We start from the raw sequence: 27,615 nt of genomic DNA on the forward strand, positions 1-27,615 counted from the left end.
TGTGCACCACACTTTGAGCAACACTGTTTTGGCTCACAGAGTGATTCATCAGACTGGCCAGAGCCTGAGAGTCATTGTTTTACTACTAGTGTCAAGGGGTGGGTGGTGGCAGGGGGCATGCGGAGGTACTATGTCTCAAAGCAAGAACCAGGCTAGCTGTTTTTTCCACGGACTGCTGTGCCTGTGCACAGTGGTCTGGCTCACTTCCAACCCCAGGTATCACGCCCACCTGGGCAAGGTTTGCCCGAAGAGGGGAGGCCTCCATTCCATTCCCACTGGCCTTCTCTTCTACCTGTGACTGGGGCAAAAGTTCAAAAATTCAGGTGAGGCTAACATTAGTTAGCTGGGGTTTTAGCTGTAGCGGGAGGTGAGGAAGGGAAACAAGCTAAGTTCCAAATGAGGATGTAGAGACCTCCTATGTAAGTTTTGAGCCTGAGCATCATTTCTGCTAGGCCTTGCTAGGTGACAATAGGTCTGCTGTCCCAAACCTGGTTTTTTCGTCTTATTTAAAACAGCATCCAAGGCCATGGGGGCAGCTGCAGAGAAATCTGGATGCTGGAGCTCATGTACAGCTCCTGTAGTCACTCCCTGAGTCACCAACAGTCTCAAGCTGTTTGCTGGCACATTCATTTCAGAAACTTTGATCACAATGACAGATTGATTCTAGAGATTCAGACTGTAGGACAGCAGATCTTATCGAAGCTCATTTCAGAGCAATAGAAGTCCTTATTATACTGAGAATGTTACCTATCTTCTTGGCTTGAAAATGAAAAATAATTGAGTTATAATCTAGGAATAGAATAAACTGCAAAAGGACCACTATTTCTAGGAAGGGAATTCATTCAGAGATTCGAGGAGAATGAAATAATATATAGAACAGGTTTTATTCCTGCAGATTTGAAAAAGTACAGTAAGAAGGTGAAAAGAAAATGAAAAAAATCACACAGACTGGGCTGAAGGAAGAGAGATTTGTTTAGGTTGAGACCTCAGAGAGGCAAGGCCAGACAGACATTAAAAAAAAAAAAGTATACTCAGTCCATATACACACACACACACTTTTTTTTTTTTTTTTTTTTTTGCCAGAGTCTCTCTGGTGCCCAGGCTGAAGTGCAGTGGCACAATCTCGGCTCACTGCAACCTCCACCTCCCGGGTTCAAGCAATTCTCTGCCTCAGCCTCCTAAGTAGCTGGAATTACAGGCACCCACCACCACGCCTGGCTAATTTTTTATTTTTAGTAGAGACAAAGTTTCACCATTTTGGCCAGGCTAGTCTTGAACTCCTGACCTCGTGATCTACCCAGCTTAGTCTCCCAAAGTGCTAGGATTACAGGTGAGCCACTGCACCTGGCCATATATATATATATGTGTGTGTATATATATACACACACACACATATACATATATATGTGTGTGTGTGTGTGTGTGTGTATATATATATATATATATGTGTGTGTGTATATATATATATATATATATGTGTGTGTATATATATATATATATATATGTGTGTGTATATATATATATATACACACACACACACACACACACACACATATTTAAGTGGAAGATGGGAAAAGCATATTGGGATATAAAAGTCCAGAGTCTGTTAGGTCAGAAAAGTGCCCGAGTCCAAGGATAAGAGTAGTTTAAAAAGAGACTAAGAAGAAAATCTCTGAGAATAAATGACTATAACGCACTCAGAGAATGCCCAGATCCAAGAAACTACCAGAAAGCTGCAGAGGAGATGACTTTTGGGAACTCCCTCCGTGAACACGCTGAGAGCGGCAATGGTGCTTGGCTAAGGGCCCAGTTTCACAGGGCTCTGTTTCATGAGTGGGCAAGGTTAATGCACTTTTAGAGCAAAGAGAGTCTCTGCTTTCTCTGGGCCTCCTGAAGACACAGTGGCTTTCCTCGGCTTTTTCCATGTAAGAAGCCCACACAGGCAGACCTGCCTAGTAATGGGTCCGATTCTACCTAAAACTTGCAGGTCAATGAAAGGCTGAGACCCTTAGCTCTGTACCACCACTGCATGGTTGGGACAAAGAATCTGAGGCAGAGCTGTGAGCCCTTGATTTTGCAGAGTTTTAAATGTAATGAAAAGAATAATGGTACATGTTCATTTTTTTTAAAGTCCAGAGAAAACAGGAAAAAAAACCTTTCATATTAGTAGTACTCAGAAGTTAGTTACCCTAAATTTGCTTGAGGGAAAAAGCATAACAAAGGCTCTTGGTTATACAGCTCTTGAGTCTGAAGAGTTCCAAGAGTTCAAATATGTAGAGACAAATAATTAGAGAATCTAACACTATTCCTGCAATTTTATCAAGTCTCCAAAGATCACAGAGTAAGACCAGACGTTTCCTTATCCTTAACTGAGTCCAGGGTGAGAACACTCAAGGCCTCCCCCTGTTCCCAATCTGATGGTTACAGGGCTAAGTCAACAGGAACAGAAGGTAGCTACCGTTCTCAATTGCATTTGGAAATCTACAACTAAATATCACCTGGACAGAAAATCTATCACTGATCAAAATGTGGAATGAAACCAAAGGGCTTGTGTCACGTTATACAATAACCACAGAATTTTAAGACAGATATTCTTAATGATGTCCTTAACTCCCAGCTTCTATCTGGAAGCTCCTTACCTCAATCTGACAGCTGGTTTACTGGAAAAAAACACTATTACCAATATCCCTGAAGGGGCACCTTATTCTAATAACATACATGTACTTTACGAGGGAAGAAACGTAAATACTTGACTTGAGTTCATTAAACATAGGGCTGGCAGAAAAACAGATGTAAAATACACTTCAAGACACTTTAGAAAAAAATGATCAAAACAGTATGTATTATGAGTGTTTGTTCAAAACTAAAAATCTGAAACATAAAGAGTAAACAACATAATGACATTAATTTGTACTAATTATCTTCAATACTACAAAACTAACAGATCTTACCAGTTCCTTAGGGCATTAAATATATTTAAAATACTTTCCAAAAGATGAATAACCTACTTAGCTTTAAGGTACAGTATCACGAAAGAGCTTAATCAGAAAGAAAGCACACAAAAATGAACAAACTTACAATGATGGGAATTTTCTCTTTGGGTTTTGCTAGTTGTTTGGCCAACAAATACTGTTCCGTGCCAGGTTTTGCAAATCCAGGAAATCTAATCATGAATATAAATGTTGGTGAGTCTTAAGTCTTTCAAGAAGTTTACAACTCCCGTCCACATTTACTTAATTTACCAGTTTTGACCTTGTCCTGTCTTTCAGGTGCTAGGAAACTGCGGTAAAAGAAACCTAATGTAATCAGATTGTTCAATGGCCAATTAGGCATTTAATTAAGCTTGATCTGGTAAAGAGAACAGTTTGACTCCAGAAGGTGTGATGTTTACAGGCGCTCTATTTGCTTGACTATTATCTGAAACATTCCGTCACCCCAGAGAGTGAAGGGCAGACCTGAAAATAATGTCCCCTATTTCCCTGGGGCAGTGAGTAGTAGCACACCAATCTGAGTTGGCCATAGCGGGCAACAGCCACCTGCTGGCATTTCTACATCCAAATTAAAGTTGCCTTTCAACAAGCTCACTCCAGAGGCCACAATTATCCCAAAGAGGATGTCCTGATGATCAGCATATGTGTTTGTATCTTTTGGAATTGATGGCAGAAGCAGTTCATGACAGCAAAAAACAAGTCTCCTTAGTAAAGAAACTCAAAAGTATCATCAATAAATTTGGCTAGAGGGTGAGGTGGGGAGGGTAAGGGCGGTCACTTAAGACCCAAAAACTTAAATAAACTTGACTATTTCCAGAAATGAAATCTGTATCCCAAGGACGTTTCTAAAATTGGAGGACCACTATCCAAAGTGCTACTGAAAAAGACAAGATTAATTTGGGTTTTTGAATTTTTCTTTAACAGAAAAAAAGGAACTAAAATATCTACAATGGGAAAAGGAATCTTATTTCTATGAAGTTCCAGCCGCACTGCTTCTCCTTTCATTCACGTGTCAAGCCAAAAGCCAGTGTGATGCTCTCAGGGGCCATGTCTTCTCCTGCATTCTCGACTAACTGTTCTCAAGTCTCCTTTCTCTAGACATTCCTTTAAAACACAGCTTATACAAGAGACCAGAGGTGTCCTGGAGCTGGATGGCGTGCGGTCTGAATTCCAACTCCAACACTTAGGTGGCCTTAGGAGCTGCAAACTCCTTGTGGGAAGAATGGGGCCAGAATGGCCTACCTTCTAAGGTGATAAGGAACTTAAAGATTGACGTAAAGAGCCTAGCGTGTACTCAGTACATTTAAGTCATTGGTGATTAAGTCATCCTCTCTTTGGAAGTACTCCCTGCAGCCTCAGGTACAGTCTTCCTCACGCTTCCTTGGCATTTTGAGCATATTTTGTGATTCCATTCATCACACCTGACTGCCACTTTCCATTTATACCTGTTTATTACAGCAGCCAGAGTCACTCAGAGGAAACGTTTGTGTTTTCAGGAGGAGTTTGTGGAGCATACTGAATGCTTAATGAATTAACAGGCTGACCTGGAACACTTATTTATTTAGAGATGGAGTCTCTGTCACCCAGGCTGGAGTGCAGTGGTGCCATCTTGGCTCACTGCAACCTCTGCCTCCTGGGTTCAAGCTCCTCTCCTGCCTCAGCCTTCCAAGTAGCTGGGATTACAGGCGCGCCACCATGCCTGACTAAATTTTTATTTTTTTGGTACAGATTGAGGTTTCACCATGTTGGCCAGGCTGGTCTCAAACTCCTGATCTAGTGATCTGCCTACCTCGGCCTCCCAAAGTGCTGGGATTACAGGCATGAGCCACTGCACCTGGCCCAAGATGAATTCTTATAATGCTCAAGTATATTTAAATTTCAGATCTCCTTTTCCAGTATAGGATTTATGTTCCATGACTAGAATACAGCTGTCATATAAAATGGAGTAATTGCTGAAAAAGTGCTAATACTTAAAAACATTTTTTATAATTAAGTTTAAGAGACTCATTTATACATTTATACATTAGTACAGTTAAACACACATACACAGGGTTTTAAATTGTTCACAGCACTATAGAGACAGATGCCTTAGAGGCACAGGTGTGGTTTCAACTCGGGATGATAATTTAGAGCAGAAAGAATTCGTAAAGCCAACCTCCTTGCTTTAGAGACAAAGAAACTTTAGAGGTTCCAACAGGTCATGAAACTTGCCTAAGGTTATGAACAAATCAGAGAGCAAGTGTGGAGCAGAGGAGCGCACAAAAAACCAGAGTCAGAGACTCCCAGGCAGAAGCTGGAACCTCACTCATCAGCCATGAAAACGTGGCCATTCATTTTTCTCTCTACTTCCTTCGTTTTCAAAAAGGGGTTGATTTGTATGAGTTTTCAATATCCTTTATATTGACATTGAAAGAACAGCTGACAATGATGCACATCACTACTGACCATTACTGAAAACTTCAAATTTGACTCTGAAACAAGACACAGTTGACGAACAAAACAGAGAATGACTAATTTTATTATGCATACAATTAAGCATGAAAATATATAATGGAAGAAACTGGGTAAGAGGCAGCAAAAGTGTGCAGTCAAAAAAGAACTCATTTAATCACCTGAAGCTATTTCAATTTACTTTGGAAAACTTGTAGAACTGATTACACTAGATCTAGACCTACATCCTGATGTTTAAATAGATGTTTATTTAGATATCGTTATGTTTTTAATTTTCCCAGACACAGATTAATATTCTTTCATATCTGCTTTGATTCATGAACTTGGAATATTGGAAAAAAGTACTTGTAATTTTGAAAAATAAACTAAACATAACTACTGGAAGAAGAGCACTTGAAGATTCTGATGGAAGTCATAAATTATTAATACATCTCCTTCAAGCTACACTGGCATAAACTATAGCCTTATTTAGGTCTCTCCAAAGAATCCTACAGCGCTATATCCATGGTCACTGGTGTCCACATGCTTTCCTGCTAAGTAGGGTATCTACAAGTACTGTTAAAAACTTTTTTTCTGGCTAGGTGTAGTGGCTCAAGCCTGTAATCCCAGCACTTTGGGAGGCAGAGGCGGGCAAATCACTTGAGGCCAGGAGTTTGAGAGTAGCCTGGCCAGCATGGTGAAACTCTGTCTCTACTAAAAATACAAAAATTAGCAGGGCACAGTAGCATGTGGTTGTAATCCCAGCTATCTGGGTGGATGAGGCACACGAATCGCTTGAACCTGGGAGGTGGAGGTTTAGTGAGCCGAGATCACACCACAGCACTTCAGCCTGGGTGATAAGAGTGAGACACCTGTCTCAAAACAAAACAAAACACAAAGTAACACCACTTTTTTTGTTTTATATCTAAGAGAAACCAAAGCTGAAACAAAGCTCTTGACCACATTTTTAGGCACAGGGGCCAAGAGCATGTGCTTTGGTGCCTGAGGGCCTGGCTTCCTAGGTGGAAGACTTCGGTGCGTCTCTCTGGGCATCAGTTTGTCCGAAGTAAAACGGGTTTTATGTACCACAAAAGGATATGAAGGTTATATGGGAATGCATACAAACCATTTTGCACAATGACTGGCAAACAGCAAGTGATTAATAAAATAGTGGAACATTTAAAAGAGTTATTATTTTTTAGCTTTCCTGTAACATTAGCAGTGAAACCTTAATATGTCATAAATTGATCAAGGTGTTAAGTAATGAAAACAATTTGGGAAATCGTTAAATAAAAGAAATATTTCTCTTATAAAACGAAAATCTTTTCAAGTAAGCTTCTAACTTAAAATCCAAATAAAAATAACCAAATCATATCCAAAACTTATGAGATTACTAGAAAGGGAAAAAGCCAGCTGTCTCTTTGTATGGTACATACTTTGTACTAAGCCCTGGTTCCCTGGCTCCCCTTTAAACTTACTTGTTAAGGGGAATTTTCATGGACGAGGCACTAGCACGACTATTTCCTCGTTGAACGCCCCCTGCGTCAGCTGATTCTGAATCCTTAAAGTAGGAAGAGGACTTGGGTCCATCCCAGTCTTCATCCCAGTCATCATCGTCGCCAGTTGCTAGAGGTGAAAATGGAAGACTATCAGTTAAAAAAAGACCAAAATAAAAATAAAATTACTTTTCTGATAATAACTACCTACTGGGCAAATCAATTTTTTTTTTTTTTTGATGGAGAAAAGGGTATAGTATAGGAGCATAACATGGATGTTAAGAGTAAAGGCTATTAGTCAATTTTAAGGCTTGAATTACAGATTCTTTTAGTGCAAAAGACAAATCAGAAGCAACTTAAAGAGGGTTATCAGATTAATTTTTGACAAAGGCACCAAGATGACACAATGGAGAAAGGACAGTCTCTTTAATAAGTGGTTCTGGGAAAACCAGATATCCACATGCAAAAGAATAAAACTGGACCTCTGTCTTACACCACACACAAAAATAAACTTCAGACAGATTCCAGACCTAAATGGAAGACCTGAAACCATAAAACTCCTAGAAGGAAACAGGGGAAAAGCTCCTTGACACTGGCCTTGGCCACTGTTTTTTGAATATCACACTAAAAGCGCAAGAAACAAAGTCAAAAACAAGCGGGACTACATGAAACGAAAAAGCTTCTGAGCAGCAAAGGAGACAATCAAAATGAAAAGGCAGCCTACGGGCTGGGAGAAAATGTTTGTGAACTATGCATGCATCTGATGACATGTTAACATTCAAAACACACAAGGAACTTGCAAAACTCAATAGCTTAAAAAAAAAAAAAAAGCTCAGTTAAAAAAGTGAACATAGGACCCAAACTGACATTTTTCCAAAGACCAAAAAAAAATGGCCAAGAGGTCTATGAAAAGGCATGCAACATCACTAATCACTAGGGAAATGGAAATCAAAACCGCAATGAAATATCACTTCCCACCTCTTAGGATGGCTATTATTTATTTATTTGTTTGTTTGTTTGTTTGAGATGGAGTCTCGCTCTGTCACCCAGAGGCACAATCTTGGCTCACTGCAACTTCCACCTCCCAGGTTCAAGTGATCTTGTGCCTCAGTTTCCAGAGTAGCTAGGATTACAGGTGTCCATCGTTATGCCCAGCCACTTTTTGGATTTTTAGTAGAGACAGGGTTTCAACATGTTGCCCTGGCTGGTCTTGAACTCCTGAGCTCAGGTGATCCGCCTGCCTCCGCCTCACAAAGTGCTAAGATTACAGGCGTGAGCCACCGTGCTCGGCTGGATGGCTATTATTTAAAAAGTCAAGGGATCACGAGTGCTGGTAAAGGTGTGAAGAAAAAGAAACCCTTGTATACTTTTGATGGAAATGTAAATTGGCATAGCTGCTATGGAAAACAGTATGGAGGCTCAAACAATAAAAAATAGGACTACCGTATGACCCTGCAACTCCTCTCCCATATATATATACAAAAGAAATGAGAGCAGTACCTTGTAGAGATAGCTGCATGCCCATTTCCAATGCAGCATTATTTGCAATTGCCAAGATATGGAATCAACCTAAGTGTCTGTCTATGGATGAATGAATAAAGAAACCGTAGTACACACATAAAATGGAATATTATTCAGCCTTAAAAGGAAATCCTGACATTTGTGACACCATAGATGAACCTGAAGGACATCAGGCTAAGTGAAACAAGCCAGACACAGAGAGAAAAATATCACGTGATCTTATTTCCATGTGAAATTTTTAACAGGTCTTTAAAAAAATCTTTTAAAACTTACAGAAGTAGAGAGTAGAAGGATGGTTACCAGGGGCAGGGAGAGGGGAAACTAGGGAGATGCAGGTCAAAGGTTCAACGCTGCAGTTACGTAGGGTAAGTCTAGAGAGCTAACGTACAGTATGAGGACTACAGTTAATGATACCGCATTGTATGTGGGAAACTTGCTGACGGAGTACATTTTAGGTGCTCGCTCTCTCTCTCTCTCTCTCTCTCTCACACACACACACACACACACAGGCACTTAGGTAACCATGTGAGGTGAGGGATATGTTAAGTGCTTGACTGCAGTAAGAATTTCACTATATACATGTATATTACAACACTACTGTATACCTCAAGTATAGATTATTTTTTTAAAAGGCTGTCAGTCGGCCGGGCGCGGTGGCTCAAGCCTGTAATCCCAGCACTTTGGGAGGCCGAGGCGGGTGGATCACGAGGTCGAGAGATCGAGACCATCCTGGTCAACATGGTGAAACCCCGTCTCTACTAAAAATACAAAAAAATTAGCTGGGCGTGGTGGCGCGTGCCTGTAATCCCAGCTACTCAGGAGGCTGAGGCAGGAGAATTGCCTGAACCCAGGAGGCGGAGGTTGCGGTGAGCCGAGATCGCGCCATTGCACTCCAGCCTGGGTAACAAGAGCGAAACTCCGTCTCAAAGAAAACAAAAAAAAAGATAAGGCTGTCAGTCCAGGTAACTTCAGATAAATGCAGACTATAAGAATGTTAAGTGATACACAGGAGAAAAGACTTGTAGAGGCCTCTACACTGACAAATCTAGTCTTATAAACTTACAAATAAGCAGAATTCCCTTTAATTCAAGAGGCTGGGGGAGGACCAAAGGGACGACAGATCCGTGAAAGGCAAATGTTTAACACAAGGAATAAAGGGGAGAGACGGGCACCGAGGAGGATATTCAAAAGACCGGGTTGGGGTGTGGGAGAAAAGCGAACGAGAAAAAGACCAGAGAGAAGTAATTAAGTAGCATCAGTAGCTACTATTCTGACAATAATCCCTGTGTCAGAAAAGCTGCTGTCAGCTCTCCTCCTCCTTGTTCCTCCCCTACTCTAACGGCCTGAGTGTCCTTTAGTGTCAGACCCTAAGAATGCCACTGTGGAGAAGCTGAGAGACAAATACCAAATGGGAAAAGAACAACTATGAGAAGGATCTGGGCCAACCGAAAAAGCCGGACGCCAGGAGTCTCTCAATGATTCCACCCAGCCCACAGTCCTGATTCTGCTGCAGGCAGCTCCTGTCTATGACCGCCAGCCTTGAGCCAGGACCTGGGCCCGTCTCTGGGTTTATGTGCAAGGTCCCTGCTGTTTAGAACAGACATTTAATTTTTGGCCCAATATGCTTACTGAGGAGGCAAGATTCAGGGATCGTACAAAAATCACAGAAGATTATCTTCTTATTTAATTTCAGAACAGACAAAAATATCCTTAACTCCCGAATTGTTTCCCATTCCATACACTTCTCCTCAGCCTCAGTATTTCTATTCATAGCCTAGTCCAGGAGTCCCCAAACTTGCGGTCCCCTGAAGCCATTTATCTGGCCCCCCGCCGCACTTCAGGAAGGGGCACCTCTTCCATTGGTGGTCAGTGAGAGGAGCACAGGATGTGGCGGCCCTCCAACGGTCTGAGGGACAGTGAAGTGGTCCCCTGTGTAAAAAGTCTGGGGACGCCTGGCCTAGTCAAACAGGAGTTAAAGATCAAACAGTAAATGCAGAGACTATACCAGCAGGATGAGCTACCTCCCATCCACATACACGTCTCTGGCTCAAGATTTTAAAACAAATGTGTTAGCTGCTAAGACGTTAAAATAAGGTGACAAATAACCAAGACTTGTCACATCTCTGAAGATGCGGAGATCAGAACATGGGCTCAGCTGCCCTGCAAATGCAGAGATCCTCAGGCGACAGCAGGGGCCCTTGGCCTTCTGCAGCCTCCACCACCTGCTTTGCTTTTACTTTACCAAGCAAGCGTTTGAATCTGTGACTCCGTACAGATAAGTGAGACTGAAATAAATTTACGGTTAATGACCATCTACATTTGAATCCAGGTTTGCTATTACTGAATAAGGGCAACTGCAAGCAGTTCTTTTGAATAAAATCTATTTTTGACTCAATGACCCAGAGTGGTACTGTGAGGTAAGAAATAGATATCTGGTCTGTGTCCCCAGTTCCTGGCACAGAGCTCCTAAAACCCTTATAACTTTCTGAATGCCAGATGTGCTAGGTACATCTTTTGTTCTGATTATTTGGTCTCTGACCCTGGCTCCTGACACAGACCTCCTAACCCTTGGAATTTCTCGAGTGGTAGAGGCATCATCTTTTGTTCTAACAAAGTGACTCTTGGTGGGATGGGGGCTGGTCACCAGAAGGACCAAGCCAGGAATAGAAGCTTAGAACTTCCAGCTCCAGCTCTACTTCCCATTCTCTGGGAAGAAAAGAGGGACAAGAGGTTGAATTGATAATCAATCATGCCAGACGGGTGTGGTGGCTCATGCCTGTAATCCCAGTACGTTGGGAGGCTGAGGTGGGTGGATCACCTGAGATCAGGAGTTTGAGACCAGCTTGGCCAACATGGTGAAACCTCGCCTCTACTAAAAATACAATAAACTAGCTAGGTGTGGTGGTGGGCGACTATAATCCCAGTTACTCAGGAGGCTGAGGCAAAAGAATCACTTGAACCTGGGAGGTGGAGGCTGTGGTGAGCTGAGATCACACCACTGCATTCCAGCCTGGACAACCAGAGTGAAACTCCATCTCAAAAAATAAATAAAAAATAAATAACTGAACATGCCTATGTGATGAAGGCACCCTAAAAATCCTTGAGCTACAGGAAAAACGATTCTGGGGAGCTGCACATGTAGGAGCACCCGGGGCGGGGTTGTGAAAGCTCTGTGGCCCTGCCCCATGCCTCACCCTATGCATCTCTTTGTCTGGCTTTTTTTTTTTTTTTTTTTTTTTTTTTTTACACGGAGTTTCGCTCGTTACCCAGGCTGGAGTGCAATGGCGTGATCTCAGCTCACCGCAACCTCCGCCTCCTGGGTTCAGGCAATTCTCCTGCCTCAGCCTCCTGAGTAGCTGGGATTACAGGCACGCACCACCATGCCCAGCTAATGTTTTGTATTTTTAGTAGAGACAGGGTTTCACCATGTTGACCAGGATGGCCTCGATCTCTTGACCTCGTGATCCACCTGCCTCAGCCTCCCAAAGTGCTGGGATTACAGGCATGAGCCACCATGCCCGGCTCATCTGGCTCTTTATTTGCATCCTGTAAATTTTGCTTTGTAATAAACTAACAGTAGTAAGTAAAGCGTTTCCCTGAGTTCTGTGAGCCGCTCCAGCAAATTAACTGAGCCCAAGTTGGGGGGCATGGGAACCCCCGGATCTGACTCCAGATAGACAGTGTTGCGACTGCAGGACACCCAGTTGGTGTCCGCTGAGGAGCTGTTTGGTGTGTGGTGCAATCCTCCCCTCCCATGCTGTGGTCACAGTGTGTTCTGTGTTGTGCTGAGTGTGGGAACAGCGAAAACAGTTTGGTCTTCCCCGTCTCCCCCCACTCAGCCACAGGCGGGCAGGGGGGGCCTCGCACCCCTCTCCTCACCTGGTCCTTGGTAGGCCTGCGGGTGGCCGAAGGCAGTGTCCCAGTTGTCGGGAGTGTTTGTGTTTCTTTGGGCCCCAGCCCCATCTGGCTTGGCCCCCCAGCCTTCGGAGCTCTCCCAGTTCCCAGATTTGGAGGCACTCCAGGCTGACCAGGGGTCATTGCCACTGCCAACCTATTGAGAGGGGTAAAAAATAGAAGTTTTGTGACTTCTGGAAACCATGACTCAATTCAATAATGAAATGACACAACTGAATAGAACAGGACTGCTAAAAAATTTAATAGAAATATATTCAAAACAACTTTAAATACATAATATTTTCATTTCAAACACGTAGGAAAGCACAGAAAGCAGCAGCAACCTAATTTTACTGATGTGAACACATTTTGCCATATTTTCTTAGGAACTTTGAAAACAGCAACAAAGAAATTATTAGACACAGCTGGAGCCCTCTCTTTCTTCCTCTCCAGAAGGAACTACAACTTTTCTAAACCTGTATCCATTCCCATGTCTTTTCATACTTCAACTGCACATGCCCACATTCACAAACAACTGTTTTATACTTCTGAAACTGACTTAAAGGATGTCATACGGTATGTATCTCTTTGCAAGTTTTTTCCCCCACTCAACATTAGGTGTTTGAGATTATATATGCTGATAATGAAGACTTATTTCATTCACTTCAACTGCTTTACAGCAACCTGTTTTTCTTAATGCACAGATTTTTACTAAAAATAATTTTTCTTTTTTTATTATACTTTTAAGTTCTGGGGTACATGTGCTTGTTACACAGGTATACATGTGCCATAGTGTTTTGCTGCACCCATCATCCCGTCATCTACATTAGGTATTTCTCCTAATGCTATCCCTCCCCTATCCCCCAATCCTCCGACAGGCCCTGATGTGTGATGTTCCCCTCCCTGTGCCCATGTGTTCTCATTGTTCAACACCCACTATGAGTGAGAACATGCAGTGTTTGGTTTTCTGTTCTTGTGTCAGTTTGCTGATAATGACAGTTTCTAGCTTTATCCATGTCCCTGCAAAGGACATGAATTCATTCTTTTTTATGGCTACATAGTATTCCATAGTGTATTTTTTTATGGCTACATAGTATTCCATGTGCCACATTTTCTTTATCCAGTCTATCACTGATGGACATCTGGGTTGGTTCCAACTCTTTGCTATCGTGAACAGTGCCGCAATAAACATACGTGTGCATGTGTCTTTATAATAGAATGATTTATAATCCTTTGATTATATACCGAGTAATGGGATTGCTGGGTCAAATGATATTCCTATTCCTAGATCCTTGAGGAATTGCCACACTGTCTTCCACAATGACTGAACTAATTTACACTCCCACCAACAGTATAAAAGTGTCCCTATTTCTCCACATCCTCTCCAGCATCTGTTATCACCTGATTTTTGAATAATCCCCATTCTAACTGGCGTGAGATGGTATATCAATGTGGTTTTGATTTGCATTTCTCTAATGACCAGTGCTGATGAACTTTTTTTCATGTTTGTTGGCTGCATGAATGTCTTTTGAGAAGTGTCTATTCATATCCTTCACCCACTTTTTGATGGGGTTGTTTTTTTCTTGTAAATTTGTTTAAGTTCTTTGTAGATTCTGGATATTTTTAAGTAGGTTTTTTAAATTTGAAAATAATACAAGTATAATAAAACAATTCCAACAAAGTAAAAGGATATGCAATTTAACAAATACACCTAACATCTTAAGATGCTAGATGACTACTAGTGTCAAAAGACACAAAATTACAACAAATTTAGTTACAGATCTACTTGGCTTTTGCTGGAGATTCGTGAATCCGGGCAGCCTCCTTCCTACAATCTGGGTTTTTGAAGATGGGAATAAGGAAAGAGAACAATAGCAAAGAGTTGATGGTTAACATTAGTTTACTTTACATTACTTTTTTGTAAGGTTAAAGCAGAGGACACTCCTTATTATGCTAACTCAGGTAAACTGGAATCTCCTGTTCTCAAAAAAAATCAGTCTGTTTTGGGACCTATCTGCTTCCTTCAAGTTTCATTTTGATGATGGGGATTTAGCACAGATGACTCTGTTCTGGTTTGGTCTGGTCTGCTGGGCCTAGTGCAGGAACTCTGAAACAATGGCCTACTGTAATTTTTGTTTCATATTACTAACAATTCCTTGTATATATTTACTCAAACATCCCATGCACAGAGATCCTTTCTGTTTTTAAACACGTAAGTGGGCCTAGATCTTATTACTTTTTGCTCAGTACTTTTTTTTTTCTCTTAACAGCTTAAAATCTTCTCCAAGGTACATCAGCACATAAGGACACAATATTCTTTTACACTGTCTCCATAAAATTCCATTGTATATATTTCCTACAACTTGTCCAGTATACGCTAATGTTCATTTATCAAATTGTTTTCAGTCTTTGGGTACTGTAAATAATACAGTGTGATCTGAGAGACCAAAATAGATACCCCTTTATCAACTAAGATGGACCCTAAAGTTAGGGAAACAGAGCACCTTCCTAAATTACTAGGGCTCTAAAGTCACTCAGAACAGGAGCTATCAGACCCCTCTAACTGATTTACAATGCAGACCAGGACCACTTTAACTGGGCAGAGGACTGGTCTACAAACTTCTGACAAGCAACGGTAGGCCTTAACGCCAGTTTCAGCAGCTCACTGAGGCTGTGCACAAACTGTGTCCTATAGCTCACCTTTTCACATCAACAGCCCAGTTCCACCTCATTTTAATGCTAAAATCTCACCTGGAAGTGAACAAGGATGTATGTTACATATGTTTACCCACTGCACATGCTCTTGACTTCCCTCATAAATATGTATAGCTTTGCCCCAAACTGCTAAACAGATATGACTCCAGTGTGATACAGGCCCAGTGGGGCATAAAGCCCAATGTGCCCCTTCCTTCTTTGGCACACACCAGAGAAGGTCTCTTCCCAGTCTGCAAACGGTTATTGCCTATAAACCTCTCTGCTTTCTAAAATCAGCCATTCTGGTGGTCCTTTTGATGAAAGCTGCAATTCAAAACATCTGAGTGAAATTTCCAGAAGAAAAAATGCTAGGCTTAAGAAGACCATATATTCAGAATTGATGACTTTTGTAAAATTGCTTTTCAAGGAGAATGCAGTCACATTCCCACAGTCTGACAACTGTCACGCTGAGGGGTTTTGTCTTACACAGAAAAGGACTTTCATATTTTATTAAAAAATATTTCTTGGCCGGCCGTGGTGGCTCACACCTGTAATCCCAGCACGTGGGGAGGCTGAGACAGGCAGATCATGAGGTCAAGAGATTGAGACCATCCTGGCTAACATGGCGAAACCCTGTCTCTACTAAAAATGTAAAAATTAGCTGGGCATGGTGGTGGACGCCTGTAATCCCAGCTACTTGAGAGGCTGAGGTAGGAGAATCACTTGAGCCTCGGAGGCGGAGATTGCAGTGAGCTGAGATCACGCCTCCACACTTGAGACTAGGCGAGAGAAATTCTGTCTCAAAAAAAAAAAAAAGAAAGAAAGAAACAAACAAACCAACAAAGAATACAGGCATCGAGCTGAACGTCTTGTCCTCAGTCTGTCACCCTAATACCATTTCGCAAACAATTCGTATTTCCCCCATGATTTGAAATGTCGCCTTCATCACGTATCAGATCCAGGTCTGTATCTGGACTCTTGTTTCTTATTGATCTATTTGTACTAGCACCACTCTTTCATAGAAAAACCATCAATACTTTAGCATAACATCTCTTAGCTGCTTATTTTTATGTATACATTTTAGCATCAGCTTATTAAACACTAAAACAATCTGAACTTTCATAGTAGAATGTTGAGTTAAAATACTGATTTTCATTTATCACTGTTTACTGAATTTGGATGAAATCATTAATGCCGTTCACTCCACAATTTCAGTACTGAATCTATTTCGTAAAATGAAATAGCAAGTTTTCCCCTTTGAGTCCTATTCATTCTCTCTCTCTCTCTCTCTCTCATACACACACACGCGCACGCGCATGCGCGCGCACACACACACACACACACACACACACACACACACGGTGCTGGTTAAAAAAGAAAAACAGATTTGCAAGAAAATTACCCACCATGTCTAATATAGCCCCTAATGTTGTAGGATACCCTAGTGGCTGGTTTGTTTTAACTCTTCATCCAGTGACACACGGGGCAGACAGCTGGCTGTCTCGTGCCAGCCATCAAAAACGGACTATACGCTTTTCATGTGAAAGTATGATGTCATTCTACTGCCCCATATACCTCTAAGGAAAAAACTGAAGTTACTTGTGATTTTACTCTATGTCAAATACTAACAGGAGAAAGAGGTTTCATCCACAAGACTGTGACTTCTCAAACACACAGCTTACAAGGTGACATTTGGCTTTGGGATGGACTCTCAGATGACCCCAGTGGACGCTGGAGATAAAAGCAATTGTGCTGAAGGTCTGGCAGTCACATTTCAGTTCAGAGAAACCCTTCCTTCTACAGTTCTCTTAAGGGATGTAGTTTTATTCTCCTATTTTATTTAGCAGTATATTCTGTGTCCTCCAAACTCTTAAGTTATGAGGTTTTGTTTTTTCAAATAAGAACTTGAAAAAGTACTAAAGTCTGGGACACTAAGGACAGACTGTCACTGGTACAGCAGCCTCAGGGTATGAAATGGAGGGGCTCGGAGGGAGGGCCACAGTCAGGAGCCGAGCGGGTTGGAACTCTATTACAGCTCTGCCTCTCTCCAGCTTTGTAACTCAGGCCAGAGTTCAGAAGTGAGCAGCCTGGATTCAGAAGGTAAGAAGAAGCTAAGTGAAGTAAACTGCAAATAAACACAGGACTGTGAGCTAGAACAGGAAGCGTGATGTTCGCTGGGGCCTTCCAGAAGACCATTATGTCTTAGCAAACTGGCCAGGGATGATTTTCGTAAAGATGGAAGAAAAAACTGGAGGTAAACTATTCATAGCAACTGTCCTCAAAAAATCAAAATCCATTTAACTAGGACAGAAACAAATAATCGTTCTTTGAAAATTACTTGGTTAATAATTTACAGGTGTATAATAATTGTCAAACTAGTATATGATCTTAGCTCTCTACCTAGGTTATGAAATCCTTGTGGGTATGTTTGTTTCTATCTCTCTGGATTTTTTCTTTTTTCTGGAACATTATCTTTTCTTTTTTCTGGAACATTTCAACTCAATTCCTGCTGATAATACATTTCTCAAAACCCTATCAACTGGGATCTTTTCTCCAGCTGTCATGACCCTGGGATTCACTCCCTCAGCAGATGGCCCTTTCTGGCCCTGCAGGTCCCTTGCCCTCCTATCTGTAACCAGTCACAGGCTTTCTCGCTGAACCCATCCTTCCTATACGTCGGTCTCTGACTTCTTTGCTCTCAACCCCCAAATCTCCTCGGTAGTTCCCTAACTACAGACATCTGGTCACGGTGAAATTCACGCCACTCCTGGGCTGAGGTTTCCATCCTGTGGCGCCTCTCTGTCCTTTCCTTCCACTTTTCCCTCCTCTTCCCTTCTACGGAGCAGCATCTTCATCCTCTTTCTCTTTTCACTCCTTATTTTGAAAAGCTCTTCCTGACTCACTGTCCATCACGGGTAATTAAAATCCCTTCATTGGCATTCGCTGCCCTTGGAATGAACTCTAAGCTTCTTGTGTCTCAATCAAATGTTTCTTCAGTGCAGGTCCCAACTTCGCCTTGTGATCCATTCCCCATTCTCCCTACCTGCTACTAAGCTTCACTCTGAAGCTTCAAACTTCACACATTTCCCTAAACTTTTCTAAATCTCTGCTGTTCCTCACACTATACTGTACTCTTATCTTATACTGCACTCTTATCTTTCTAAATTTGGCAAAGTCCTTTCCCATGAAAAGGGCTCTGGCCTTCCCACAGCCTACTGGCTGACACCCACTCACCTCCTTTTTCTTTATTCATTATTTGCAAATCTGATCATCAGTCCCCTCAGTGAGTCAGGGGCACAGCTCTGTCTTACCTAGAGAACGTTTCCCCAAAAGATTCTCCAAATGCCTTGCATGAAGTGGCAAGCACTCAAATATTTTCAATGTGATGTTCTTGATCATTTGCATGAAATACATTTTACTCTTTGTACACCTCTAACCTTCATAACAATCACCAAAATGAGGAAATGAGATTTGCCTTATGTATACTAACTTGAGTCTTTTCTAAAACACTCACTTGTGTGGTCTATCACAGAGTAAGTGATTTTCAGCATGTGACTTCAGAAAAAAAGATTTTTGGCCAGGCACAGTGGCTCACGCCTGTAATCCCAACATTTTGGGAGGTTGAGGCAGGTGGATCACTTAAGGTCAGGGTTTGAGACCAGCCTGGCCAACAATGGTGAAGCCCCATCTCTACTAAAAATACAAAAATTAGCTGGGTGTGGTGGTGTGCGCCTGTAATCTCAGCTACTCAGGAAGCTGAAGCAGGAGAATCACTTGAACCCGGGAGGCGGAGGTTGCAGTGAGCCGAAATCATACCATTGCACTCCAGCCTGGGCAACAGAGTGAAGAAAGAATTTTTAGCATGTGACACTGAGTACTCTTAAAATTACTGTGTCTGAGTTCTGAGAATGGAATCAGCTTACTACAGAAAAGTTGGAGGATACAGACAGGCACAGGAGATGGAGGGATGGGCAAACATGAGAGGAAAGCAAGAGCAGAAACATGGGAATGGTTAATATCTAGAAGGTGGGTAAATTCATTGAACTTTTCTACGCTTGAAATTTTAGCAAAACATTGGGAAATGCGACAAACAAAATCAACATATACAATCACTCTCATCTGAGCTCCATTAGAAGGACGCAGGGAGGGGCTGTGTTCATCAGGCTAACCTGCCACCTCCTGCTGCCCGTGAACGTGGGGCCCTGGGTAAACGCTTCGTAAACTAAGTATCTGTTGAATGAATACACTCCCAAAGCATGTTTGCTTGGGTCGCTGGGACACATTTAAATCTATGTAATCACCACAGGTAGATGATTATGTCCGACCCTCTTTCTAACTCCTGCCCCAACTATATCAAATGCTCCTTTAGGGCCAGAGGCAATATACTAACAAATTTGCTGGCTGAACGTTCCAAATTTAAAAGCCACCCTCTCCTCATAATGCAAAGAAACACATTTATTCAGGCTTTATATCAGGAGACTTATTTAAACACGTCCACTCAAAGGATTTACAGCATTAGCTAAATTGCTTCAGAAAGTAGACCGGCTTGACCTTGACTGCAGAGCCACTGGACCACAGAACAGGCTGAGAATGGCCACGAGGGGTGGGAGGGGTGGACACGCAGGCCCGTGGTGGTGCTGTGTGTTGACTGTAGGAAAGCTGTACATGGTACAAATACATAACATGGGATGAAAAAGGGCAAGATGAATCCTGGTACACTAGGCGGAGTTTAAATCCCTTCAGGAAGTTGCTGAAATTGAGTCTAGTAATCATTGTACCACATGGGTGTAGTGGTTAAGAACTTAGGCTTAAAGCCTGCTATCTGGGTTTGAATCCTGGCTTTATCACTTGCCACTAGCTGTGTGGCCTTGGGCAATCTACTTAGCTCTCTTAGTCACCACACTTACACAATGGGTATACTAACATTATCTTCTGTAAGGACTAAATGACATAATGCATAAGAAGCATCTAATGCAATACCTGGCACACAGTATGCATTTGGTAGAGGTTATCTTAATATGTGAAGGCTGATCTAAAATATAAAGAAAAGAATAAAGACTAGCATTTCTTTAAGTAAATTCCCATCTGATTTACTAATAATCTATCTAGCATATAGGTAACGCATATATGCTAATATACATAGCATATAAATAATATATCTGTTAGTTTATGCTACGCAGGAAAAAAATCAGTGATATTTACAAATGGCTGCACAGCCAGGTCATATTACTAAAGAGACTTTTAATTGAAGAGATGATAACAGGCTTAAGATATTTTCTATTCCAGCCAACATTCTGTTCCTTTCAGATACATAAAAGAGGAAGAAGACAGGAATGTTTTTACCTTAAAGGTCAACAACAGCAACTCCTAATTCTTGAGACTTTTGTACAAATACTTTCTGCTGCTAAATGCTGAGATCTTGGCTTTTTTCCAAAACCTAAGCTATACTGTAACAAACCTGACTACAATAATCTGACTAAAGTATCCTTTGGTGTATGCCTTTTTTTTTTTTTTTTTTTTTTTTTTTTTTTTAAAGACAGGCTGGAGTGCACTGGTGCAATCTCGGCTCACTGGAACCTCTGCTTCCCAGGTTCAAGCGATTCTCCTGCCTCAGCCTCCCAAGTAGCTGGGATTACAGGTGTGCACCACCATGCCCTGCTAATTTTTATATTTTTAGTAGAGATGGGTTTTGCCATGTTGGCCAGGCTGGTCTAGAACTCCTGATCTGTCCCACCTTTGCCTCCCAAACTGCCAGGATTACAGGTGTGAGCCACTGCACCCAGTGTCTCTGACGTTTTTGTTCTCCATCCCCACAATTCCTTCATCTCTCAACTGCAGACATTTGGTCCTGCAATAATCCCATTAGCCCCTTCACTCAGGTTTCCAATGCTGAGATGCCTCGCCTGTTTCTTTCCTTACACTTTCCCTTCCTCTCTAATTTCTACAGGACAATGTCTTCACCCTCTTTTTTTCCCCTCTCTCTGTGGTACCACTCTCCCCCTGACTCACAGTCATCCACAGAATTGAAGACCTTCCATCAGATCTCACTGCCTGGGGGATAAATTCATCAGTTGAGCCTTGCTAAGAGGCCTCCACCGTATAAATCCCCACGATCTCTCCAGTTCCCACATATCCCACATCCCACGTTACCATGCCCCAAGAGCAGCTCCTGTAAGATACTTTACCTGACACAATCACTTCACTTGGGAAAAAAACGATGACTTTTGGGGTTTATTAAATGTTTATTTCCTCTTGTGTTCAAGTTTGAAATTTACCTTATTTATGAAAGGAGAAGGAGAAGAAGGTGGTGACTGGCTGATACTTTCGACACAACCAATCTGAGCCAAAATATCCACCTTAAAATAAAAAAGGTGCCCAGTGAACAAGAGTGAAAGAGCAGGCCAAAGCTTTTACCTAAAACCAGCACTTTCATGGCAGGACCAAATTCTCCAGAAAACCAGCATGCTACTCACTCACAAACACTACATGCAAAAAGCCCCAATGATGTAGCAGTGGGTTATCTTCAATGCACGATGTTTTCTAAAGTCTGTTGCTTGGTATCACAGTACAGTATTACTGAAGCCCTAAAAATAATTATAAGCAGCACAAAAAGAATGGAACAAGTATCATGCAAGTCACACAACCAGAGAAACAAACTCCAGAGGAAAAAATACAAATAGCTAAGTTTGAAAAAAAGTTAATATTCGGAACCTTTTGCTTTCAGAGGCATTAGACACGTATGTGGGAGAGTCCAGCCAAAATGAGCAAAGTCACCTAGTCAACTTGAAGCTAACCACAGAGCCACACGTGAGTCCGACCAGTCACAGCTGTGAACAACAGAACAGCCCAGCTGGTCTTTGAACTCAGGAGCAAAAGCCAGTGCCTCCTTGTGTGTGCTCTTAGATGTCGAACTGGCTTACAATACAGCACTTGTGAGAAGAGATAACTGACACACTTCCATGAAGCCAATCCATGGCTAAACTGCAGCAGCTGTGGTAAGAGGACCACTGTAGAGTCCAACTTCCAGGCTTCAATTCCTGTTCCACAACTGTCCAGTAGGGAAGTCAGTACCAACAACATGTATATAGTGGGTGACGGTGTCCTTTTCAGGGGCAACTCTCTTGTGGAGTAAGTGGTGGTATTATTCTCACCTGATAGATGAAAATAAACTTGGAGCTGAAAATTAGTTAATACACAAAGCAGACAACAAAGATGGAGTAACAGAGAGCCAGTTTATGCTCCATTTAAAGCTAAAAATATGATGAAATACAGGAAACCACATTCAAATCACTGGACACCAGGCAGTGAAGAACAGTGATGCTGAGATATGGGAAACAGACAGAGTAAGCCTACAAGTGCTGTCCACTGCCTGGAGAGACACACAAAGCTTGGTGGTCTCTGTGGTGGGAGGAGAGTCTGGGGAAGACAGAGAGATGCACAGAGAGAACTCCGGAGACTGCAGAGGGCACCACAGATCTGCACTGATGAGCCCATCACATGAAGGAACTACCCAAGGTCAGGAAAAGAAACAGAGGAAAGAATTAAGAGTGCAATCCCTCACACAGGGCTATTCCCACCAGCCTAAATGGAAAACTTCAAGATTCATGGGACATCGAGTACAATATTAAGAAGGATTTGTTTCAGGACAGGGGCAAAAATATCCCTAAGCTAAATGTTGCTCTGGGCTCAAAAATAAAACCTGAAAGCATTCGATGGTTTCAAAGCAACTTAGGTGCATCCCAGAACAAGGCTCAAAAATGTTGATCGGATGCAAAAATATCCAGCATGTAGCAAGGTGAAAATTGCAATGTCTGACATCCAATAAAAACTTATCAGGCAGGAAAAGAAGCAAGGAAAATATGACTCATAATGAAGACAAAAATTAAGCTGACTCAGTAATGACAGAGATGAAAGAATTAGCGCTATATAAGAGCAAGAAAGGTTTCAAATATTAATGAGGTAGAAAAATCAGCTTGAATGGGCTTCTGAAAGGTGATGACTTTAAGCACAAAGAAAAAAACCAAAGCACATTATTAAATCAATGTAAATCCATGGGTCCATGCTACTATCAGAAAAAAGAAAGACAGGAATGCCCATTGATCACTATTTGTAGTAGCTATAAAACAGCTTCTTTGAAACCTGGCAATTAAGGAGAGATGGAATTAGCCATCTATCCTGAATTCCAAATTGGAATTCGACATAATTAACTAGCTTCAGCTCATACAGGAAAGTGCTACCTTCTAGATGAAACCAGCTCAGTGAGTGTGGACGGAATAACATTACTGATTCTGGCAAGGATTACCAACTGGTGGTAAACCATTACCATTTATATACAATTTATATCTGTATGTTTGTGTGTATACCCACGTTCACACAGGGAAAATAAGATAGACACCTAGCGTAAAGAGTAGCGACTGTGTTAGTGTGGAAATGTGATACTTTTCTGTTTGCTAGTCTAAATTTTCTACAATGCATATGTACTGCTTCTGTAACAATAAAAGGTTACTTTATCAATTGTTTTCAAAGATAGTAAGAATGCTAATTAGCAACTGCTGACCACAAAAATAGTGGTTTCTGGTTGTTATATATTTCTATTTTGTTGTATTCTGCTCCTCATATGACATCCTTGGGGTACCTGGACCAGTAAGAAGCAAATCCCTACTTCTGACGACAAAAAAAAAAAAAAAAAATGCCGGCTTGTTTGAATAACATGGTTAGACCAGACTCAGTTCACTGGTTTCCTAGTAAGCAGCTAAGACATGGCCTAAGAGGAACAGCTCTCATTGCACAGACCATGAGGACGGCAACTGTGGAGTGGCAGAGATGGGTGACAGCACCAGGACTTCTCTGTGTCCACTGTAACTACATCAGGCCTCGCAGGTGGGCTAGGTTTGAGAATTAATGAAAATGGTGACTTACATTTAATTAAAGTTGCTTTCTGTTTGGCTTTCTACCAAATGTGTACAAAGGGTATACGAAAGCTCAAAACATACTATGAGTGGTCACAGTTCTTATAGTCCACTTGATTCCTTCCAGCAGATACCAAAAGTCCACTACAGGTCAATAAAGATCATCCCATCTGATAAGTCCAACAGTTAAGAGGAGTTTCTAATCACTACCTTCTATCTTATTATCTTGGTGGGGGGGAGGGTGCCTGTCAGCATTCAGGGGTCCACCTATCCCCACATAAGAAACTCCTCACTGTGCCTGTCACATCCTTCCACACCACCTGTGATGATGTCACCTGGCCTATCATGCCACAGCCCCATCATATGACTATACCACGTGCAACTGTATTAGGAGATAGGAATAGAAAGGAAATAATATCTGATTTTTAAACAGGAGAACATCTAAATCAGAATTTCTGACAAAAATGTAGCTCTTCCTCAAAAGGGCACAAAGAGGTTATAATGTTCTCTTATATAAAAAAATCTAACCACTTTAGCTCAAAATAAGAAAGAATTTGTAGTTTCCTGTTTTGTTCTTTACAGATCGTTAGCTCAAAGGATATGATCTAATTGTACAGATGAATCTGTACTGACATTAGAAAACCACTGATGGAAACATAAAACTTGTACATTCTTTTAAAAATGAAGGTTTATCACAACAACAGACTCAATCTATTTATAGCCAGTCATATCAGTATTACTACTGACTGGGAAGGAATTACCAAAAGAGGTAAAATTATTTAACAAATACTTTGTTAATTGACATTCTGAACCTAAGGATGTCAATTTCAGGTGTTTATTTTTTAACTAAGGAGAATTAAAACAATAAAAATTTCCTTAAAGCAAATGAATAATATTTTTATTAGCTTAGAGAGTCTACTTATTCTGATAGTTCGAAGTCTTAAAATAGGTAGCTTTGAGTACAGAACAGGATGGCGCTACAATTAGCAAGTAAGTTGCTTCCAGACAGACTTGTCTAAGAGAAGGCCTGTGAAATAAGCTTTTATAGACACTGTTCTGATGACAGGACGCATGTATAACAATGCTGGCTGGTCCATTATCAGTGCAGTTTTAAGGTTTAAAAAAAAAAAGGACTTTGCTTTCGTAACTTGTTTCCATTTAGACAAAACAAACAATAACCATCCTACATAGTAAACTTTACCAGCAAGTATTTTTGAAAGGTTCAGATGTCAGGGATCTGTGATAAAGCACAGAAAGTTAGTATTGGCAGCCTCGTGCAGTTCTGAAGGCAAACGTCCCTAAATCCTCTAACACTGGTATACGATCTTCTTTAAAAAGCCCTATTACCAACTAAAAAGAATTCATATCAAGGGTGAGAATGACAGTGAAGATGAAGAGCACCTTTTCGATAGAGCTGTGTAAAGAGAAAGTCTCAATATGCAATTATAAGATGTCTAAGGCACTGTAAGACTTATGTGAGTTAATGAAATTAGAACACATCTAATACTGAATCTTTGTGAAGGTTTTCTTTTACCAACTTATTTTTAAATGGACTACAAAAAAAAGGCCTAACAATAGACTTTTGAGAATTAAGAAAGCAAAAAGTAGTTCCAACATAAAAGTACCATTGCCTTCCTCAGCCTGTAACCAATAAAAATTCATTTGTAACAACTATAATTACATGGAAAATCTCCAAATAGAAAAATAATATATCCCTAAATACCCACTTAACTTCAAGCATGTGTTTAATATCCAAACTGTTTTTAAAAAATTAACAATGCCAGAGAATTTTCTGTAAGAAAATCTCCCTATTTTTAATTGGGTAGCCCATCAGATGGTAGAATGATAGGACAGTGATAGACAGCTCCTAGTCCAGTGGTGAGTATTAAGAACACAAACTTCTCCAGGAAGAGATTCAGGATATCTTTAAGTCTCTTAATACTTTACATTGTCAAGTATCTTTTGATGTATTTATAACTGAAAAAAAATTATTCAAACAAGTACAGAGCACTATGGAACAAAGTGTCTTATAGGTTACTGGGAATAGAAAAAAAGACAAATTCTTTGCTTATCAAGCTTAACAACTTACAAATAAGCAATATAATTTGTGATAAGAGTCATGAATTTTGTTCATGGAATCCAGAGAAATAAAAGAGGAAGCTAAAGGTTTTTATAAAAGAAAGGTATTTGAGCTGAGTCTGAAGAGATGGGCTTCCTAAAGATGGAAGGAATCACTCTATTATTCTTAGAAGATCGAGCCAAAGGTAAAAATACAAGGTGGGACAGCATGGGATATATTTGGAGAATCATCAGCTTGGCTAGAGACAAATACACAGCACAAAGATAAGGTAATGGGTGGCCACAGTGAGGCATCACAGAAATATAACTGAGCTTGGAAAAGCATCTCAACCTCAGATGAATTTCTTCTACAATTTCCCTACTATGAATTGTTCAGCATCTGCCTTCATAACTCTGATACAGTGACCTTCCCCTGGGATAGGTTGCTGACATGTAGAAAGTTATTATCCCGGAAGGCAACAGACGAGCCTCTGAAGTTTCTTAAACAAGGATATGACATAAAAGCATACATCAGCAATGCTGAGGGTTTGGTTCCAGTCCATCACAATAAAATGAGTCACATGGATTTTTTTTTTTAATTCCCCAGTGTACATAACAGTTACATTTACACTATACTGTATAAATGTGCAATCACATTATGTGTAAAAAATAGACATACCTTAATTAAAAAATGCTTTATTGCTAAAAATTGCCAACAATCATCTGAGCCTTCTACTAGTCAAGCTGTACCCTTTGTGCTGGGGGACGGTCTTGTTTTGACATTTGCAGCTGCTGACTGATCAGGATGGTGGTTGCTGAAGGTTGGGGTGGCTGTGCCAACTTCTTAAAGTAAGACAATGAAGTTTCCACATCAACTGACTCTTCCTTACATGAAAGATTTCTCTGTAGCATGTGATGCTGTTGATAGCATTCTGCCCACAGTAGAGCTTCTTTCAAAACTGGAATCAATTCTCTCAATTCCTGCTGCTATTTTATCCACTAAATCTATGGAATACTCTAAATCCTTTGTGGTCATTTCAACAATGTTCATAGCATCCTCACTAGGAACAGATTCCATCTCAGGAAAAGACTGTTTGCTCATCCTTAAGAAGCAACTCCTCATCTGTTCAAGTTTTATCATGAAGTTGAAGCAATTTAGTCACATTTTCAGGCTCCACTTCTCATGCTTGTTCTCTATTTCTACCACATCTGCAGTTACTTCCTCCAGCAACATCTTCTATGAGGGTTGGAATCTACCTCTTCCAAACTCCTGTCAATGTTGATATTTTGACCTTTTCCCATGAATCATGAATGTCCTTCATGACATCCAGAATGGTGAATCCTTTTCAGAAGGTTTTCAATGTACTTTGCCCAGATCCATCAGAGGAATCACTATTTATGGCAGTCATACCCTTGCAAAATGTATTTCTTGTAAGACTTAGAAGTCGAAATTATCCTCCATCCATGGGCTGTAGAATAAGTGCTGTGTTAGCAGGCGGGAAAACAACATCAATCTTCATGTACATCTCTACTGACCAGGGGCACTGTCAGTGAGCAGTAATGTTTTGAAAGAAATCTTATTTTCTCAGTAGTTGTTCTCAATAGTGGGCTTCAAATATTCAG

General features: G+C 41.1%; 1 protein-coding gene across 3 annotated transcripts in view; it reads right to left on the reverse strand.

Annotated features, from left to right (window-relative positions):
• The window catches only part of SNX9 (sorting nexin 9), a 113,865-nt gene that overhangs the window by 31,780 nt on the left and 54,470 nt on the right, over positions 1-27,615 (reverse strand). For 2 of the 3 annotated variants that reach the window (XM_074397203.1, XM_074397204.1), the window contains exons 5-8: positions 21,301-21,381; positions 12,317-12,488; positions 6,899-7,046; positions 3,079-3,163 (exon numbers count right to left, since the gene is read on the reverse strand). In XM_074397203.1, coding sequence (XP_074253304.1) covers positions 3,079-3,163; positions 6,899-7,046; positions 12,317-12,488; positions 21,301-21,381 — 486 coding nt within the window. The remainder of the gene's footprint in view (positions 1-3,078; positions 3,164-6,898; positions 7,047-12,316; positions 12,489-21,300; positions 21,382-27,615) is intronic. The other variant, XM_039467588.2, reaches the window with a different exon arrangement.

The sequence above is a fragment of the Saimiri boliviensis genome, chromosome 4, assembly GCF_048565385.1.
Source record: "Saimiri boliviensis isolate mSaiBol1 chromosome 4, mSaiBol1.pri, whole genome shotgun sequence".
Taxonomy (NCBI): domain Eukaryota; kingdom Metazoa; phylum Chordata; class Mammalia; order Primates; family Cebidae; genus Saimiri; species Saimiri boliviensis.